Here is a 19,176-nt window from a genome sequence, read left to right as displayed (position 1 = left end):
GACACCTATGGTTGAAACCTTCCTACGGCCAGGATGATGTTTATTTGTCATCCAACATGTTTACAAGGTCACATAGACATGAATGGACGGAAAAAACATATAATAGCTTAATCCAAACAATTTGTGCGCTTTCAATGACATACATCCAATCGCCGCTACTTTACTTCCTTTGACGCGGTTCGCTTGAGCTTTAGGTTTGTCTCAAAAATTTTTTTTTTGACGTGGATCGCATCCTACCCCACCTGGCACAAACGCCCAGTTCTATGGGCAAGCCCACTGTAATGTATCTATTTATTCATGCCGTTCATCCATTCTCTTAGATCATTTCAAGGCATGTGCACAAAAATGAGGCAGATCCAATGCTCAAGTGGACGACACCAAAATGACTCTTACATTTAATGCTTTATACATTTAATTCAACCCAAGGTTATTATTTGGTGTGGCCTACTTGAAAGTTGGATTTGTCTCACTTTTGTAAACATACCTTAAAATGATGTAAGAGAAGGGATGGATGGCATGTATAAACGGATAAATCACCGCATGCGTGCCCACAGAACTGGCCTTTGGTGGCCAGAGACGGTCAGGGTAGGACAGCATGGATACAAAACGTACACCATGGTGGACCCTTCCACGCAAAGAGGTTTAGGAGGAAGCATGAAAACTGGCAAGGCACAAAATCCCACACGAACATGTTCAAATCTCGTGCTACATTTAAATGATCCCTATACCCAGAATGGTGGTAGGACCGTGGTTACTCATTCGTAAATAGTGCAAAATTTTCGTCCAGCGAACTAAGTAAAGGCAGCTTATGGCAAAAATTCCTCAGCCCATCAACTTCCAACCCCAAAGCTCTGAGAATACATAAAGCTGTTGACCGGGAGACTTTGGCCAATCAATTGCCCAAAAAAGAAGAAACATTTGCTATATTTTCAACAGTGTTGAATCCTAAAGAGAAGATGAATCAAATTTCTTTCCTTTATCCGTGTAGCTATGAAGCTTAAAAATTCAGTTATTTAATTAATCCATTTTCTTCTTGAATTTCATAGAGGTATGCTCATGTTCCGTAATCTCGCTTAATAATATTCTTTTTCCATCAATACAGATTTATTTATAGTTTCTTTTGAATGTTTTTATTTTTTAAATTTAATTTTGGAAGTTGTTTCTTTCGAAATGTTGTAGGGCAGGACAGGACAGTATTCTTCTGTGTGCGCATGACATGGCATGCAATACATCCAGCCATCACATGGGCCACCATGCTTTAGCTGATATGATTGGGTGGTTGTGTATTATTTTATGTCCCGTGGCCAGGTCTGATCCACCAAGGTCAGTGGATCCACTGACTGCGGGCCCACCTTAACGTATTTGCCTTATTTCCATACTTACCTTACCTAGTTTCACCCGCTCATTTCAGGCACCCTGCTACAAAATGCAGCGGATTCAAATCTCAGGTAACTATTAAAATCTTCTTATGGGCTACAAAAGTTTCAGATCAAGCTGATCTTTGTGTGGTCCCCTCATCTAAGTCTTTGTCACCTTATCAACAGTTTGGATGGTCCCAAGAAGTTTTTAATGGTGGGCGTTCAATTACCACTCTTACCTGTGGTGTGGTCCATCTAAAATTTGAATCCTCTGGAGCTTTGGGCCCATGCCCTAAAAGGAGCTGGAGAAACGGATGAACAGTATGGATATAAGATAAATACATTTACAGTGGGCCCCACAGGGATCCACCGAAGCTACTCCCCCATCTAGGCTGGATTCTTTTAGGAGACTCAGTTGGCCACTGTTTTCTGTGGTGTGGCCCACTGTCATGTGTGGCCAACCATGCTATAGTGTAAGATTTTTGGGCGGTTGTAGATTGATTTCCGTGGTGTGGCCACTTTGTCCACGTAAACAGCGGGGGTGCGTATAATGCCCACAACGTGATTTATTTAGCTTCGTCATTTGGGTAGCCTCTTTCTTTTGTTTTCCTCAGAAAAAAGATTTTGTTCTGTCACACGAACCCATCGATCACAGCACGAATGAGAAGCATAAATCCTCTAACAAAGGAAAAAATGGACGGATGAGAGATGAGGATTGGGTTTGAGATCTACGATTGGGATTAGTTCCAAGTCCAACTAAGGTTTCTCCTTCTTGCTTTTGCATTCACAGTCATATTACTCTTATTTTCCTTGCCCCTTCATTATATAATGATATTTTATTTTCATTAGGAAGTCTGTTCATTTTCATACCTCACATTTTCTATTTTGGGAATTGAAATAATACATAGTGTACTGTCTTAATTCCCAGAAATACAAAATGGAAAGATGGGTGTAAATATGAATTCTCATATTATTTATTTATTTATTTATAGATCTAATAAATAGGGTGATTATTTTCTCACCTTCAGTGGCGAAATCGTAAATTCAGAGGCTGTTTGTTTTCCTGTGATGTTTAATTTAGAGGTTATTTATGGTTTGTAGCAATGAACACATATTGGTTAAATTGCAGCTTACCGCCATACACATGTGATTGTAGAAATGGTTAATCAATCTGTCCATCTGGTTGGCCATATCGTGGATGGCCCCCGATAGAAGAACTATGTGAGTATAAATGCCCTTGCTGTGTCTTCTTTGTAGTTATGGATGGATGTGGAGAATAGGAAATGGTTAATGGTCTACAACTAAAGTTGGAGCAGTCCATTGATTAGATGGCTAGGATCATTTGTTGGCTATCCATGCTTAACCACATTGTGATGCATGTTTAAGCTATCCAAAATGTGGGCCCCATGTGGATGGGGTATAGTTCCAACATTAAATTGAAGGAATGATCTTAACTGTTTGATTGGCAACCATCACATGGACAGTTAAAATGAAAAGTAGTCATGGTCCAAAATTCGTACACAAATATCCAATAATAAGAGGTTAGATCATCCAATTAATTCATTTTTTGGGCAATGCATGCAGTGCATGATTTGATCACTTTGGGTTGAGCTTGCATGAATGCCATATTTAAAGAGTAGCGGCTTATGCTTTGCAGAGTACCAATGATTTTCTCTAGTGTCCATATTGGTAGGGAGGCTGGCCCTTAGTTGTAAAATCCTTCTGACTAGGGGCCTCTCCTGCTTTAAATCGCTCTTCAAACTCATGCTCCCACTCCCACTTCCTACCAGTTTATACTTGAAAACATTTTGAAACATATGCTTCCCTGCTCCTGCACCCAAATATGTTGCTGCTTTAACTATAGGCAGGCTGATGTCAGATTAGTGTCGTTAACCACTTAATTGCAATTTTTGGAAGATTTTGAGAATACCAAATGTGTTGAAAATCACGATTGAGTGGAAGAAAACGCTATTTTGATGACCCTTATCCAATGTGTAGGGCATGGGTCTACCAAAGTCAAGATCTTATTCATGAGCTTTTAAATAACCAATAAAACTCGGCTGTGTCACCTGCGTTGCATTTCTATCAGTCCTTTCTGGTACATGATATGAGGGACCACCAGACCAGTATGGGGCCATATCGACTTAGAAACAAGGTGGGGAAGCACCACTATAAGGACCCTTATCCAATGTGGATGTCCTCCTGGGTCCCACCATGGTTTTAATCTTATTGTACACATGGCCCCTCCTAATACATGATTAGGCATGGTCACATGATTTTAACAACTACCACCAAGATCAAATCCTATTTATTTGTTTGTGTGTGGGCAGGTAAATAGTCATGGGATTCAGTAAGACTGAAGTGAACTTAAGGAGGTTGCTTGCTGCTGCACCTCAGCAACAAAATCAGGCAAAGCTCATACATGTAAGTCGAGCGTATGCTGGACTCATGCAAGCATTTTATCTCCAGTGAAACTTAATATTAGTTGATTATCATGCGTTGCGAATAAGATTAGAGAAAGTAGACAGATGGTTTGGTCATTTGCAATGGAGGCCTAGATCTGTGTTGGTTAGGCGTTAGTTCATAATTAACAGTAAGGGTCGGAGCTGTTACACGAGCCTGAGCTGTAATGCCTGTTCTGAAAAAAAATGGCTTGTAACGGTCCAATATGAGGCTAATACATTTCTTTGTTTAAAGTAAAAAAGTTTTGAACATTACAGTGTCATAATGGCCATTAAGCTTCATACTGTAATGGCTATAAGGCTAGCCGTATCGGCCACTGTTACCGTTATTGAATACCTTGAGCTGGTTGGTTTGAGATGAAGGCTCTAAAAGGGTAAGGGGAAGGCCCAAAAGGATGTTGGTGGAGGTAATGAGAAAATATGTGGTGATATATGATTTAGCTGAGGATATGGTCCTTAATAGAGTGGAAAGGCTGGCAACATGATTCATGTAGCTGACCTCAATTAGTTCAGATAAGGCTGGGATGATGATGATCAGGCCTTGCGGATGTTTTGCATTCTGGACCTTGTTCTTCTGTTTTTCTCTAGTTTGTGTCATTTTGCTGATCAGAAGAGTAGCTTTGATTGATCAAGCTAAAGACATCATAGTCAAAGCAATTGTCCTAGACAGCCAGATCTAGAGCTACTGCGTAGTCTCCAATAGGTCATGTTGATCGTGTAGGGGATTGCCGGGTCAGCTAGGCATAATCTTGGGGCCCAGGAGACTTCCCACATAATATTTGAGGCAAAAGCCCCATGTCGCCAAAGGGCCTGTTTTGCAATGTTAGAGAATCCTCAGTTTTCCTTTTCAAAATTTCAGCAATAATGATTTGCACTTGAAAAAGTTGAGAAGCTCCGATGTTTCCAAAACGTCCCAGAAACACGTCAAAAAGGCCCCTTTTCCTAATCTTTTCATTTCATTGCTTGTTCGAAATGAAGTGGATAGGGCTATCCCATCCAATTCAATTGGCATTGCCCACCCATTCCTCCATTTGAATGATTAGTTCGTGATGGTGGTTTTGATGTTTGCTTATTTGTGGTGGCTCAGTTAAAAGTTTATCGAATTATGTTTTGTTTTTTTTTCTTTTGTCATATATTACTTATTTTTGCTAATTATTGTGTTGTTTACGAGATTCTATAATTTCTAATCAATGTTCTTAATCCCATGAGAACTAATCAGATACAGGCAAGGTTTACCATACCATCATTCCCATCAACATGCCAATTGTGTGGGATATCAACACCATGAAAATAGTAGGTCCCACCATGAAGATCACAGGCCATTCTGCTCATCAGGTGGGCCACACTGTTGGAATCAATGGACAACTGGTGGTCTGACTCAACATGCAGGTGTGACCCACGTAGTGAGCAGATGAGCCTGATTTTTGAGAAGCATGATCTTCATAGTGGAGCCGAGTGCTTTCCTGGTACTAATGTCCTGCACAAGTTGGGTGTTGATGGGAAACATGGTACCATACCACAATTTGTGGGAGTGTTGCCTGTACGTGATCTGTTACCAATTCCCACTCACGGCAATCTATTAGGCCCCAATGCTCAGGCAATTTAACTAGCTTGGCCAGATGTTGGGCTACCATTCTTTTCATGATGTGTGGATGCTGCTGAATTAAAACTGCACTGTTCTTTTCAATTTTCCTATTGATCTAGAATTATTGGCATCTATTTCTTTTCAGGTTTTTTTTTAATTTTTGGCATTTTGAACTTTGAATACTTCTTTGAATGTTTATAAAAATTTTCAGAATCAAGATACATGAAGAAGATGAGCTACAAATGTTTTGTTTGGGGACACTAAAAAATGCTTGTAATGCATCGATCAAGTGCCACAACCTTGCGACTTTTGATAAACTGTAATTTCTACCATATAAATTGAGAAATGCTCACATTGAACTGGTTGGACTGCTAAACCATCCAACCAGTATATATTTTCCTATTATGTTTTTGTGACATCCAAATTGTCCCAAACGTTGCCCCGCTATGAGTATCAGCTTATGCAAAAATCAGCATAATCCATTATATCAATGGGACCATTTGGTGGGCCAAACCAATATTTCTTTATTATATCAATGGGTATCCATTGTTTTCTATGGTGTAGCCCACCTGATGAATGGAATGGGTTGATTTTTGCACTAGGCGGTCCTCATGATTGGGCCAACCTATTGGAGGGTTGGATTTCACACAAACATGAAAGGTTGGATCTTATCCACTAGTTGGACGGTAACTTGTTGTCCATCCAGTTGGGTTTTAGTAATTCTCATATAAATCATATTTCGCATATTAAACTTTCTACTTATATGAAGTGTTTGTCGCAGTTGGCTTTGCAGCGTATGATACTTGTTTGCAGTGAATATCTACTTTTTCATGCCTGATCTAACCATGTGATTTAACCCATGCAGTATGTTGCTACTTTACGGGAACAACTAGAACAATTGGGAGCAGAGACAACCCCAGAGGGCCTACCGAGGTTTGCATAGGCATTTTTTCTTCTGTTCTTCTACTTCTTGATCCTTGCAGAAAAACAACTTTCTCATATACATATTATTAGCTTGCGATATGGTTGGCTGAAGCTTTGAAGGGTTTCTAGGATTCACATTGGTGCTGCCACACCTTACCATCATTTTCTTGTTCATGTTAGCATTTTTTTTTTATGGCATTGAGTATCATGAGAGTTCACTATCATTAAGTAATGGAGAGTAAAAGGCCAGAAAAAAAGAAAAAAGAAGAAGAAACGAAAAAGAACGGGATGCTTCCGATGTTGTCAAAAACTTATGAATGATACCATTTCAAGGTTGTTCGTAAAAGGCGGCTCAATGATGTGTGGTAGTTCTAATGAGAATGAGTGTTGAACCAAGAGAAGAATGGGCTTCGGTTGTTTTCAAGAATTGATTGAGAGTTGCATTTAAAAGCTCCACCACCCCATCTTAATTAATGGGCTTCAAAGAGGGGTTTTTAGAGGTACTAGTGTCAAGGGGATCTGCTTCTCACATTTGTCTTTTCTATCACCACAAAGGCCTTTGGAGATTCATTAAAGCTACTTCCAGTTTGGAGTTCTGATGAGCTCCATTGTTGGCAATACGGGTACTCTAATTTTCGATTCATAGTTTACATATGGCATCTTTTTTCTGTAAAGCTTCTCGTGTTCAAGTCAAAATGACCAAATCCATCTTTTTTCAAAAACTACTTTAGATCCAGAAAAATTTTACCAAGACTGCTATTGTAGGGGTCAGAATCATGACGGAGGTCAGAGAAGTTCTGACTTAGTGTCAGATGAGGGCATTCGAGTACGTGCACGAGTTTTTCGAAGGAGGATAGCTGAGGCCCCAGATTGAGCTTCATTATGATTGGATGATCATTACATGGGGCCCAGTGGACCCAATTTGAGTTCTTAGCCGCGCTAAAGACCCCACATGCATGGTTGAGCATCTTTGAAGACTTCACACTGGGAATATGCATGTGGGCTGCTTATTCAGAATTAATTGATGCATCTTTAGACTGTTTGGACGTCATCCATCCTGACCTGGACCACATATAGACATTACAAATGTCAGACCATGTGGTTAGATATCTTGGACACATCATTTTGGTGATCTAGTCTGTTAGATATGTTCGAAATGAGTTTAGGTGTATGGACACTCTAGTTTGCACATCTGAGCCATGGACACGTTGGACCACATTCACTTAGGCCATTGATCATGTGTGGATGTTTGGACGTACCTGTTGCATGTTGGATATCATCCTTGTGCCATGTGGCACGGCTTTATTTCTGCTTTATTTTAAGTTATTAAAGATTTATGTTTTGATCTTGACCATTAATAGATTCAGATGATGAAGAATAGTTCTAGACTTAGGGTTTGCTTAGGTTTTCTTATATATATTTGTTTGGGACTTGAGATTATTGATATTGAATGAAATTTCTCTACATTATTTCTTTTGAGTGAAAACAAAAAAACTTCCTGTGAATGGAATTTGGTGTGAAGCCATTAGAGTAATTCCAAGTTATCTTTCTTATTCCTATCAAGGTATTTCTTTCTTCTCTCTCAAATTCTTTTTTCCACTGAATATTTTTCTCTCTTCTTTCTAAAACCCTAACTCCACCATCAACCCAACTCATCACCAACCAAACCGACCTAGCCCCACCACATCGTTCGTACGATTGTACGGACCTGTCTATATAACGTCCGTACAACTTAATGACCCTCCCCTCACTGATCATTTCTCTTATTCTCTATTTTATAAAACCTTAATCGTATCCTTTTATAAAACCCTAAATTCTCAATTTCTTGATTTCCAAACCTAACCCTAATCCATTCAAACCCTAGCAAAGCGCAAGTGAATCATCGAATCTAGAACGGATCTTATGCTCAATGGAAGTTCTACTTTCCATTGGGCCATGTCCAATCAATAGTTAAGGATCTAGTTTGTAGGATTGTGATGTGGTCTTGAACTTGAGCTTAATTGAATATTTGATTTTTCTAAATTTTTGGTAGATTTGCTTTATTTTATGCTTTGATTTACTCTGGTAAGCCGTTAATTAATTTATTTGCATCATCCTAGTTTAGGCCATCCGTCCTGCATTAGTGTCGCGCTCCCCATGAATTACTTGAGTTTTCTCTTGAGAAAGACCTGGTGGTTGAGCAATCCATGAAGTTGGCGTTGTGGAAGAGGCCTAACCTCTTGCTTGAAAGTTGCATTACTCTTATCGAGTGCACTTTTTCCAACTTCTCAATGTATTAATTCACAATATTTATAAGTGGCGAATAAACTTGGAAAGATTCGAAAAGACTTTTTGTGGGAGGGTTATGACAGTGGCCATAAATATAACACCGTAAATTGGGGAGAGGGGTCCAAAAGCCAAAGGAGAATTTCTTGTTATGGTAGAATCTTTCAAAGTAATTAAGTGATGTTGGAGAAGTGGTGGAGATTTGGCAAGCAACAAGAGTCTCCCAAAAGAAAAGTAATGCAGTGGCATTTTCACACCGGGCTCGAGTGGGGTAGCCCGGGGGATGTGGGGACACACTCGGGGTGGGTGACCCATGTGATTTGGGGCCCACGGGGGAGGTCTCGTGTTTGAGAATCCTCAACGAGGGTGATTAATGCAGGGGCATTTCACATCGGGCTCGAGTGGGGTATCCCGTAGGATGCGGGGACACACTCGGGGTGGGTGGCCCATGTGATTTGGGGCCCACGAGCCCACGAGGGGGGGTTGGCCGAGGTCCTAACCCATAAGATGTGAGGCTTGGGCTATGATATAAAGGGATTAATTCGTCATACTCTAACAGTTTGAGCTTTTAGGGCAAGTGGTTAATTTTCTCGCATCAAATTGGTATCAGAGCGGAAGGTCTCGTGTTCGAGACTCCTCACCGGGGGTGATTAATGCAGGGGCATTTTCACACCGGACTCGAGTGGGGTAGCCCGTGGGATGCGGGGACACACTCAGGATGGGTGACCAATGTAATTTGGGGCCCACGGGGGAGGTTTCGTGTTCGAGACTCATCATCGGGGGTGATTGATGCAGGGGCATTTCACACCGGGCTCAAGTGGGGCAGCCTGTAGGATGCAGGGACACACTCGGGGTGGGCGGCCCATGTGATTTGGGGTCCATGAGCCCACGAGGGGGGTTCGGCCGAGGTCTTAACCCATGAGATGTGGGGCCTAGGCTATGAGATAAATGGATTAATTCGCCATAATCTAACAGTTCGAGCTTTTAGAGCAAGTGGTTATTTGTCCCGCATCAAAAAGTGATTGCTTTCAAATACATGGATTGAAAGTTGGTTGAAAGTGAGGTTGGTGCATGGGTGTGGTTATGAGGGGTAGTGGATCCTTCAATTGGAAAGCTATTTTGAAAATTGAAAATTCTACATGAGGTGTGGTCAAACTCTCAAGAGAGAAGTTAGATAGTGGGAAGTGGCAAAACCATTTATTTATGAGAGGATCTTCAGTTCAAGGAGATCTCCCTTGCTTCTAGATTTTCTAGACCTTACTCTATTGCAAGTCAGAACATTCTTGTTAAAGGCTACTATGAGCTTGTGAGGAGTAAGATCGTGTGGTAGCTTGATTTCCGGTGCAATTTTTGGGACTATGAGATTACTATGGTTGTTGAGTTTCTTAACATTTTTAATGGGGCGAGGATGACTGATTGTGCACTCCATCAACTTTGTCCAATTGTCCCCCAAGTCACCATGGGCTAAAGTGTGGGGAACTCGTGCTTCACATCTTGTTGAGGCATTTTATTAGGCGGTCAAGATCCTACTGTTGGTCACAAAAAAGAGATTGGTCACTTACTAACTTTTGCTTCATATGTTGAAAGGAAAATTTTATAGGATGGCTAGAATAAGACCAGCCATGCTTTATGAAACAGAATGCTGGGCAGTTAAGGAACATGTTTCAAGGATGAGTATAGCTGCAATGAGGATGTTGAGATGGATGAGTGGCAAGACATGGAAGGATAGAATTAGAAATGGATGCATTTGAGGGAACTTAGGAATAACACTAATGGATAATAAGATGAGGGAAAGAGTAGACTTAGATGGTTTGGGCATATGCAACGCAAACCAAGAACTGTGTCAGTTGGGAGTGAGTTGATACAAGTTGAAGGTGTAGCAAAGGGGAAGGCCCAAAAGGACATGGGTGGAGGCAGTGAGAAAAGACTTGATGACCTATGGCCTAATTGAAGTTATGGTCCTTGATAGAGCAGAGTGGCGGAAAAGGATTCATGTTGTCAATCCTAATTAGTTTTGATGAGACTTAGATGATGCTGATGTGTTGGATATATCTCCAATGCTAGATGGCCTTCTCAATTTGCAATTCTTTTTTAGCCTCTTTGAGATTGATGGGGTCCTTTCGTGTTTGACATTGGACCTTATGGACAGTAGAGTGGCCCCCTCAAGCCTAGAGGCAATGTTAATGGAGGATGCTCCTGCATCTTATCAAGTGGGGTATATGGAAAGAAAGGAATGATAGAATTTCAGGAAGTAAAAGCTTACTCAAGTTGTGGTGAAAGTGAAGATGTGCTTGGCTAATTGGGATACAGTTCAGATAATCAATTTTAATCTTGATGATTTTTAGAGAACCTTCCCTGAAAGCAGGAAACAAGCTTAATAATGAGGGGAGATTGGGAGCTCGTTGGGTATCCCAGGCCTCTTGGGATTGGGCAATGCTAAGACACCAGCATGGCTGGCTCAAAGTTTACTTTTCCTGGGCTTTTGGGTTGCGCATCTTTGAATAGGGTGGAATGGTTGCCTATCAAATCAGGGTGGAGGTTTTCGCTAATCGGTTACGAGGCCCATTTGGGTTGAATGGAAACTTGTAAAGTGATTGCTTGGGCTTCTGGGAAATGTGCTCCCCCTTTTCACCTTTCTTTTATTTTATTTTTTATAGTTAAGGCTGGGCTCCTGCTCTTTGGGTATCAATTTTCATCAAATTCCTAGCGTGGCCAGTTTGTATTGCCATTTCGCTTGCAAAGGAAGGCATCCGTGGATCTTACTTATGTACAGGGATTCTTGGCCATTGCCTTGATGGGTTTTATTTCTTTTCACCTTGTGGGTTTTCTTAATAAACTTTTAGGTAACAAGACGTTCTTTTCTCAGTGTCTTTTTTTTTTTTCTTTTCTTTTTTTTTCTTTTCTGTTTTTTTTTGCAGGATTTCTAAAGCAAAGGTGAATGAGTATTCGGAGAAGATTGAAGCTCTAGCAGCCAAATTAGCTGCTCAGCCGGTGAGTGTATTGGCTGCCTCCTTTGAGCATTCACAAATTAACAAGGTCATTAAAGGTTTTGATTGATATAATGCAAATAATTTGCCAACAATGAATCTTTTTTTTTTTTTTTTTGGTCGAGTTTTTAACATTCCCCCATTCGTTGATTTTAATCAAACCTATTTAATAAACTAATACGTAGGGCCTGAGGGAGTTTTGTGCTCTCATTGCAAGTCCAAAGCCCGGAAATGCATGACTTGCATCAGGTTGGCAGCCGGCATGAAACTTTTGCCATAATTTTTTCTTTTATGTAGCATTAATGCATTATATATATATATATATAATCTGCTATGATCCAATGGATTTTTGTTGGCATTTAAATTTTAACAAAAATTACAGTGAAATGGTAAAAGTGTTTCTGATTTTATAATGTGAGTTCTGTCAGTTTGCTTCTTTTTTCCTTTTCACCTTTGGATATGTTTGGTGTCCTTCGATAGCAAGGTCCGGTGGTTCCACTTTCGCCAAATCCTTATTGGTTGGCAAAATGAGGCGGATCGGGATTTTGGGTTGAAAAGACAGAAAAACTGAAACCTGGTCAATGCACTTCCTGTCTTTTTTTTGCCCTAAATGCTCAGTCATGCAAAAGGAAAGTTACCCCACTAACGCATCCGTGGTATTCCCACTGCAACCTTAGGGTACATTTGGATGCCCAATTTACTGTTTGCAGTTCATTCAATTATTGTACAGGAAATAGAAAAGCGGGGATGGACCAATTTAGTCCGCAAGACAACAAACCCGGATTCTCATTCTCTGTTCATTTGGGAGTTGGAACAATAGGATTGCAATTTTGGGGCTAGTGTCACATTATGAATGAAGATGGGCCGGCCACTTTGGTCATTCACTCGCTAATTGAATGGAATAATTGCAATCAAATTCCATTGACCATCTAAATGCAGCAGAAAACAACTGGATTTTTTGCGTCAGTGGGTGACCTGGTTATTTTCTGAAGGCCGCATGCTATTCAGTTACTTCACACAAAATCAGTGTATGGTGTGGTTCTAATATGACTACTTTGCTAAGCACACACGCATGTGCAATGAAGCTCGTGTAAATGCCACACATGCCAGCGCATGGCACCTGGGAACAAAATCTAATCCATCTATCAGGTTGGTCTGACCTTCTACATGTCTCCCCCAAAATAAATTTGGTCCAATCAGCATGTGAGCCCCAATATTGGAAACAGGTGGATGGGTTAGAAAACTTCAGCCCAGATTTTTCAGAGCCTTCCATTTGTTTTACAAACTGTGGCCCACCTGTCTAGTGGATCAACCTGATTCTTGTGCTAGGGCATCAATATAGTGTTCTGATGGACGGATTGGATCTTGGACCTGTCGTGCCATGAAGGCACGTGTGGATGTGTGCATTAGCTTGATTGCACATGCATGTAGGCTTAGCAAAGCATATTAAGTATTCATGCACACAGTTAAGTCGGGCTAAGTCCCTGTCCTAATCGGCTTTTTGGAAAATGCTGCTAGCCTTCTGTGCCAGGATCCTTGGAGTCAGTTGATGAAATCCAAATTGGGCAAAGTCCTACCAGAACTGAGGAAGATGGAGCTCTTCTGTCCCCCTCCCGAGGATTGAGAAGGAGATTTGGGTAAATGAAGTCAGTTGCTTTTTGCACCACATGGTCCTAGTTATTTTTCTTATGGTAGCCAGTTCACAGCCATCCTGAACTATGAAAATACCCGTTCTTTCTGCTTTTGGCAATATAACAGTCCAACATTGTAATCATTCAAAAAAAAAAAAAAAACAGTACAATGTTGTACTATTGTCTTACGATAAGTAGAAAGCAATGGATGTGTTTATTAGTCAGCATCGGTGCCGATAGCGTTTTGTTTATTTCACTTCACCCTTTTGAGCTCATGTCTTGCTTCAATTACTCAGAACTCCCAAGAAAGCTGAAGAAAGAATTCATGAGATCGTAGAGAGCGATCCTTCAAAGCCCATTAAATTGGATGCTGCCGCACAAGCACACATTGAAAAGCACAGGTATATTTTCCTGCAAATCATGATTTGGTTCATGACTTGACATCCATACCTGCGTGTATGTTTGTGTTTCTGCATTTGGTAGCTGTTGGGATGAGCACCCCAACCAAAATGAGCGGGGTGAGAACTGGCATTAGACTGCCTTTCATATCTAGTTGTTTGATGAGGAGTGTATATACCTTTGATTTTGTTCCTTTTTTTTCCACCTAGGAATGGTGGAACCAGTGTTTTAAGTAGCACCTGTAGCTATGTTACGTAGCGTAGAATTGCTACAACACTACATAGCGCACCAAAATTGCGTAACTCCCATGTAGCTTACGATATTTTGTATGTAGGATACGCTATATGCTATGTAGCGTATGGTGTAGGTAGTGTATGCTACAGTGGAAGTGCATTTTTAAGATTAAAACTTAAAACTTTTATCTTGTAATACTTTTCTATTAGTTAAGAGCAATTTGGAAATTGTTGGTGACTCATTCTCGTCACATGTGGCATTGATGTACAGCTATCTAGACCATCCAAACTGGGGTCCCTATTGGGGATGGAACATATCCCTGGAATCATGTATTAGGCAATTGTATCTACTCCACAAAGTTTACAGTTGAAGAGTTACAACCAGTTTTAAATGGTGTAAAACTAACACAGTATGCTAACACAAAAGCGAAGATTTCAATTTCTCTCTTTTGAAAGCACTATTCCTTCTCTCGCCAAAATCCCTATTCCCTCTTTCAAAAGCCTTCTTTCAGTTCCCTCAATTCACACAATGATTGAAGACCAAATTTTGGAGAATCAATTAGCCCCAATAGAATATCTCTTGGCTAAAGTTTGAGGAGCATTGGAGCACAAACAAAGGAGAAGATCAATTTCCCCCCTTCTAATGTCCATATGGTTGTGGAGCTCAAAGTTTCTTCTTCTTCTTCTTTTTTTTTGATTTAAAGCCAAAAAGAGGTAAGTTCTTCCCCTTAACCGTCAGTAATGAATTTTATTTCGTTTTGGATGTAGAGTTAGGGAATTTTTGTTCATTTTTTCTTCTTTTTGAGAGGTCAGATCTAATACAGCATCATAGAATCAGCTTGTTCTACAACCATTTGTTGTTTGAGTCTACTGTGGTGTGCATGGCATGCCATCCACCCCTGCCCAGTCCCTCACGTGGGCCACCACGCTACAGTGGTGGTTTCTCAATGGTTGTGAATTGTTTTCTAGGCTATGGCCCATGTGATGGTTGGATAGGCATAACTTTTTCTTCTTTTTTTTTCTCTATGGTGGTTGTCCATTGTTTCTATTTTGTTACGGTATCCTCCCACAGTTAGTTACATGACTTTGACATGTATAGTCATCTAATGATACTTGGCTATTTGTCCTCTCTCTTTTTTTTCTTCACTAAAGCCACAAAAAAGAATTGTATATATTTGCTTATGTTATTTGTTTGCTTTTTAATTTGTTAATGTGATTTGTTTTGGATTGAATATAAGTTGGTTAACTTTTAAGAACTTGTTTTGAGTAAAGGTTTTACTCGAAAAATGAAGCATATTTTTCCTAGGCCTTTTTTTGGTATTTTTTATATTTATTTTTACTATTTACCATATTTTTCCTATTATTTTAATTAAGAAATAGAAGTATCATGTAGCTTGCACTACACGCTACAGAGGGACAAATGCTGCTCTATACACCACACTATTTAAAACAGTGGTTGGTAGTCGGAACCAAGGTTTAAAGTATCATCAGAAACCAGTACGCATTGCCCAATATGTACCGTATTGCCCATGAACGAAACAGGTGTCTCAGCCCTGCATTGGCCTGAAACAGCCTGATACAAGGTGATATAGGTTGATATGTAGCAGTATGGGTGGTGAACAGTATGTTACGTAACACACCAATTTCAAACCTTGGGTTGAACAGGATTTATGTAGCCAACCTTGGGATAAGGCTTAGATGATGGTGAAGAATGCTTTTTTGAAGGATATTTGTTTTTTATTCTTCCGATTATCAAAAGAAAATAGATGGAGGGATATTCAGCTTTCTATGCAACCCCAAAGAGAGGGAGGAAGAATTGATTCATTCTTTCCGTGAGCTAGTAGATGATGGTGAAGAATGCTTTTTTGAAGGATATTTGTTTTTTTATTCTTCCGATTATCAAAAGAAAAGAGATGGAGGGATATTCAGTTTTCTATGCAACCACAGAGAGGGAGGGAGAATTGCTTCGTTCTTTCCGAGAGCTAGTAGATCCATCATTGATCTCTCACATTCCTGGCTGGCTGTGACTTCTATTTCCAGACAGCAACTATCATAAATTCCTAATGAACCCATAGATTCTACTACTGTTCGACCAGATCTTCTAGATTGTAATTTATATTATCCGAACTCAAGTTCAATTTTCTATGCAGCCACAAATGCAGAATGAATGCCCCAAATGTGGAATGGATGTGTTCTGCCAAAATTACAGAGTAATCCAACTTGGGGGGTACATCCAAGGAACACATGAAGTTTGAATGGGTGATATACTACAACTAACCCCTGTTCAGAGGCACATCTTTTAACTCGGCGCCTTGGATCGACTTGTTTGGCCTGGTTGAGTCGGGAATTGCCTGAGCCCCAGCGGCGACTCATGGTTTCAAACTGGATCGGGTAGTACTACTCAATCCAAGTCAACACAGATGAATTGTATCAGACTTTTTCTGCAGTTTCTTGCTTAGCTATTTCTGGGGCCAAGCTTCGAATCTTATGTATTGGGGATTCTTTCCAATTCCTTTAATTTAATATATTTTGATCACCTTTTCAAAAGAAAATAGAAAAAGAATGCAGAGAATTTCAACCGAACACTAGAATTTCTTTCCTTTGCAGATTTTAATTAGATTGGCCTCATCATATCCAGCCCCACTAGCATTGGTCTTTTGGAAGCACCTGTTGGCTTTTTTTAGATTCTAATGACTTTATTCCTCTTTTGACAGAAAGCTTCAAGAGGATTTGACAGATGAAATGGTTGGGTTAGCACAACAACTGAAGGCGAGTAGCCTCATGATGAACCAATCCGTGCGAGACACTGAGAAGGTAAGGATCGCAATTTAATCTATTACCATATTACCGTAATCAGATACAATGTCTATGAGCAGTTTATATTGTCTGATGAAAACAAACAAAGCATTTGATCATCAGCGTTTCATATGCATGTTGGAAAAAGGTGACGGTGTTGTGTAGAATGCTGTGATGACTACTGTGGGACTACTAACTTGAATCCTATTCCACCTTCACCCCAATGTGGCATGTATGTCCACTATCTGGGCCGTTCATTAGGTGGGCCATAGGGCATACACAGTGAAGCCCGTTAACCAGGTCAATCTGTTTATCAGGTGGGTTATGTGTATGGAGGAAATGGACTGTTAGAACTTGCCAGCAGCGCACTGCCCACTGGATGATGGGAAGGCCTGACTTTCAAGACACAACAGAGTGGGCCCACATGATGAATAACAGCCGGGACCTTGTGCAATCACATTGGCCTGTATTGGAAGAGTAGGATTCAAGATCCTACATTTGCCAGTGCCATAGCAGGGTCACAACGTGAAGGAAGGCAGTGGTCCATCTTTCCCCTCATTGATAACTGTCCATCTTTCTGAGCCTAGTTGGAATTTGGACATTTACTCGATCTAGTTTTTGAATCCTACATTTGCCAGTGGCCATGGTAGTGCTATAAGGTGAAGGAAGGCAGCGGTCCATCTTTCCCCTCATTGAAAGCTATCCATCTTTCTGAGCCTGGTTGAAATTTGGACATCTACTCGATCTAGTTTTAAAACCCTAGTGTTGCAGCCCCATTTGAATACTGGAATCACTTTTTGAGTATTTCGCAAAAATTTCAAACCCAGCTGTAAACGAAACAAGCTTCTTCTTTTTTTTCTTATTTATTTATTTATTTTATTTTTTGGGTAGGGGTAGCAACCGTTCAGGTTCGGGTTGGCTCTGGGTCAGCCTGAGCGAAACCCGTTTATTTAATAGACCGAGAATTTTGGCCCTTACCTAACTCTGACCAACCTGACCTACTTGCAATTCATAAAGCCTGAGCCTGACAAGACAAGACCCGACCCGACCCGACCTGACCTGACCCATTTAATTATAATAGAGTTAGGCTCACCTAGCACAACCACGCTAAGGTTTCATAATGGAATATAGGGCTAAAGGTACGCCAGCCCTGCCTAATTAGTGGTTACATACAAACATGCACATTATGTATGTCTATACTTACTGTCTGTTAACTTTTTTCGGGTTTTGGGCAGGGTTGTGTTGAGTCAGGTCATCTGGCCTAGCCCTTTGATAAGCTCTGTGGTTAGGTTGGGTTGGGTAGGATTCAACCTGAGCCCGACTCATTTAACTTAAATGAGCCAAGTTTTCTAACACGAGCCATGAATTTGGCTTGGTCTGAACCTGCCTTTGAAGCAGGTTGGGCTAGTTGAGCCGCGTACCAACTACTGACCCATTGCCACCCCTATTTTTGGGTGTTTTGAACTCGTGCAAACGCACAAGTGTTGTTAATTTTTTCTCCATGTGTACAGGAAAATAACTGTTTCTGGATTGTTTCAAGACTCGGATGAGTCCAACATGACTTGTTCGAGTCGACTCTGGTTTGGTGGTACCCAATCCGGTTTGATACCACGAATCCGAGTCCATGGGTCTTAAAACCATTGTTTGTGGTGATTATGTGTCTGCCATCTTTCTTTCATTAGATTAAAATTTCCACCTTGCTTATTGATTGTTCTTGGGAATTTTGGTTCAAGCAGATACTTGATTCGACTGAGAGGGCTGTGGAACATAGCTTGGCGAGCACTGGGCATGCAAATACACGCGCCATGGAGATTTATTCTGAGAGTTTCAAGACCACGTGCTTCACATGGATCATAATCTTCATCATGACTTGCATCTTCGTTATGGTTGTTCTTCTCATCCGTGTAACTTGATGGGCCTCTGATCCCATGCCATAAGACCATTTCCCATTTCTCCGAAGCTCTGTGAAATGGGAACTGCTTACTCTTGTTTTCTCGAATCTATGCATGTTATGTCAATTTTATAATGGATGCATGGGTGCAGTGGAGTGAAAAATTAGCACCCCACCGACGGCATTGGTGGAATCATGATTTTGAATTCATTTTCTGATCTATTTCTCGAGTACAAACATTGTTTAAAATATTGATATTGGGCCCCATCGGCCTTCGCCATTACCAATACCATATGGCCCATAGTTCTAAAACTCACAGACTCATCTTGGAACTCTACCGAGTGAAGTTGACTCGGTTAGATTTCGAGCTGAAGTGCTGGGAAATGTGGTACATTGTTCTAAAACTTGGTGACTCGATTCAAAACTCACCGGAGGCAACTTGACTCGATGAAGAATCAAAACCACTTAACCAATGCATTTATGTGTGTGGCTGCATTAGTCATTAGTATTACTTGTAACTTTGGCTAATTGATGTCGTTCATTGGGTAGCACCTCACTTCCTAGATGGCCCGACATTGAATGACTTGGAAGAACCAAGGCCTGCCAGATTGCATACTCACATCGCCAGCAGCCACGTCGCTACTA

At 40.7% G+C, this 19,176-nt stretch overlaps 1 protein-coding gene across 3 annotated transcripts; it reads left to right on the top strand.

The window, feature by feature from the left end:
- Positions 1–1,938: 1,938 nt before the first annotated feature.
- LOC131229272 (uncharacterized) lies at positions 1,939–18,818 on the top strand. Of its 3 annotated transcripts, none has more exons than XM_058225175.1 (9): positions 1,939–2,119; positions 2,515–2,579; positions 3,689–3,782; positions 6,271–6,338; positions 11,513–11,585; positions 13,100–13,218; positions 13,509–13,613; positions 16,559–16,658; positions 18,377–18,818. In XM_058225175.1, exons 3-9 carry the CDS (start codon positions 3,699–3,701, stop codon positions 18,551–18,553), a joined length of 726 nt encoding a protein of 241 aa, XP_058081158.1. In that variant the 5' UTR covers positions 1,939–2,119; positions 2,515–2,579; positions 3,689–3,698; the 3' UTR covers positions 18,554–18,818. The 3 variants fall into 3 exon arrangements, with proteins under 3 accessions (XP_058081158.1, XP_058081157.1, XP_058081159.1); XM_058225174.1 differs by having other exon boundaries at positions 2,488–2,579; XM_058225176.1 differs by lacking the exon at positions 2,515–2,579.
- Positions 18,819–19,176: the final 358 nt, after the last annotated feature.

The sequence above is a fragment of the Magnolia sinica genome, chromosome 16 (genome assembly GCF_029962835.1).
Source record: "Magnolia sinica isolate HGM2019 chromosome 16, MsV1, whole genome shotgun sequence".
Classification (NCBI taxonomy): Eukaryota; Viridiplantae; Streptophyta; class Magnoliopsida; order Magnoliales; family Magnoliaceae; genus Magnolia; species Magnolia sinica.
This window is presented reverse-complemented; position numbering and strand designations above follow the sequence as displayed.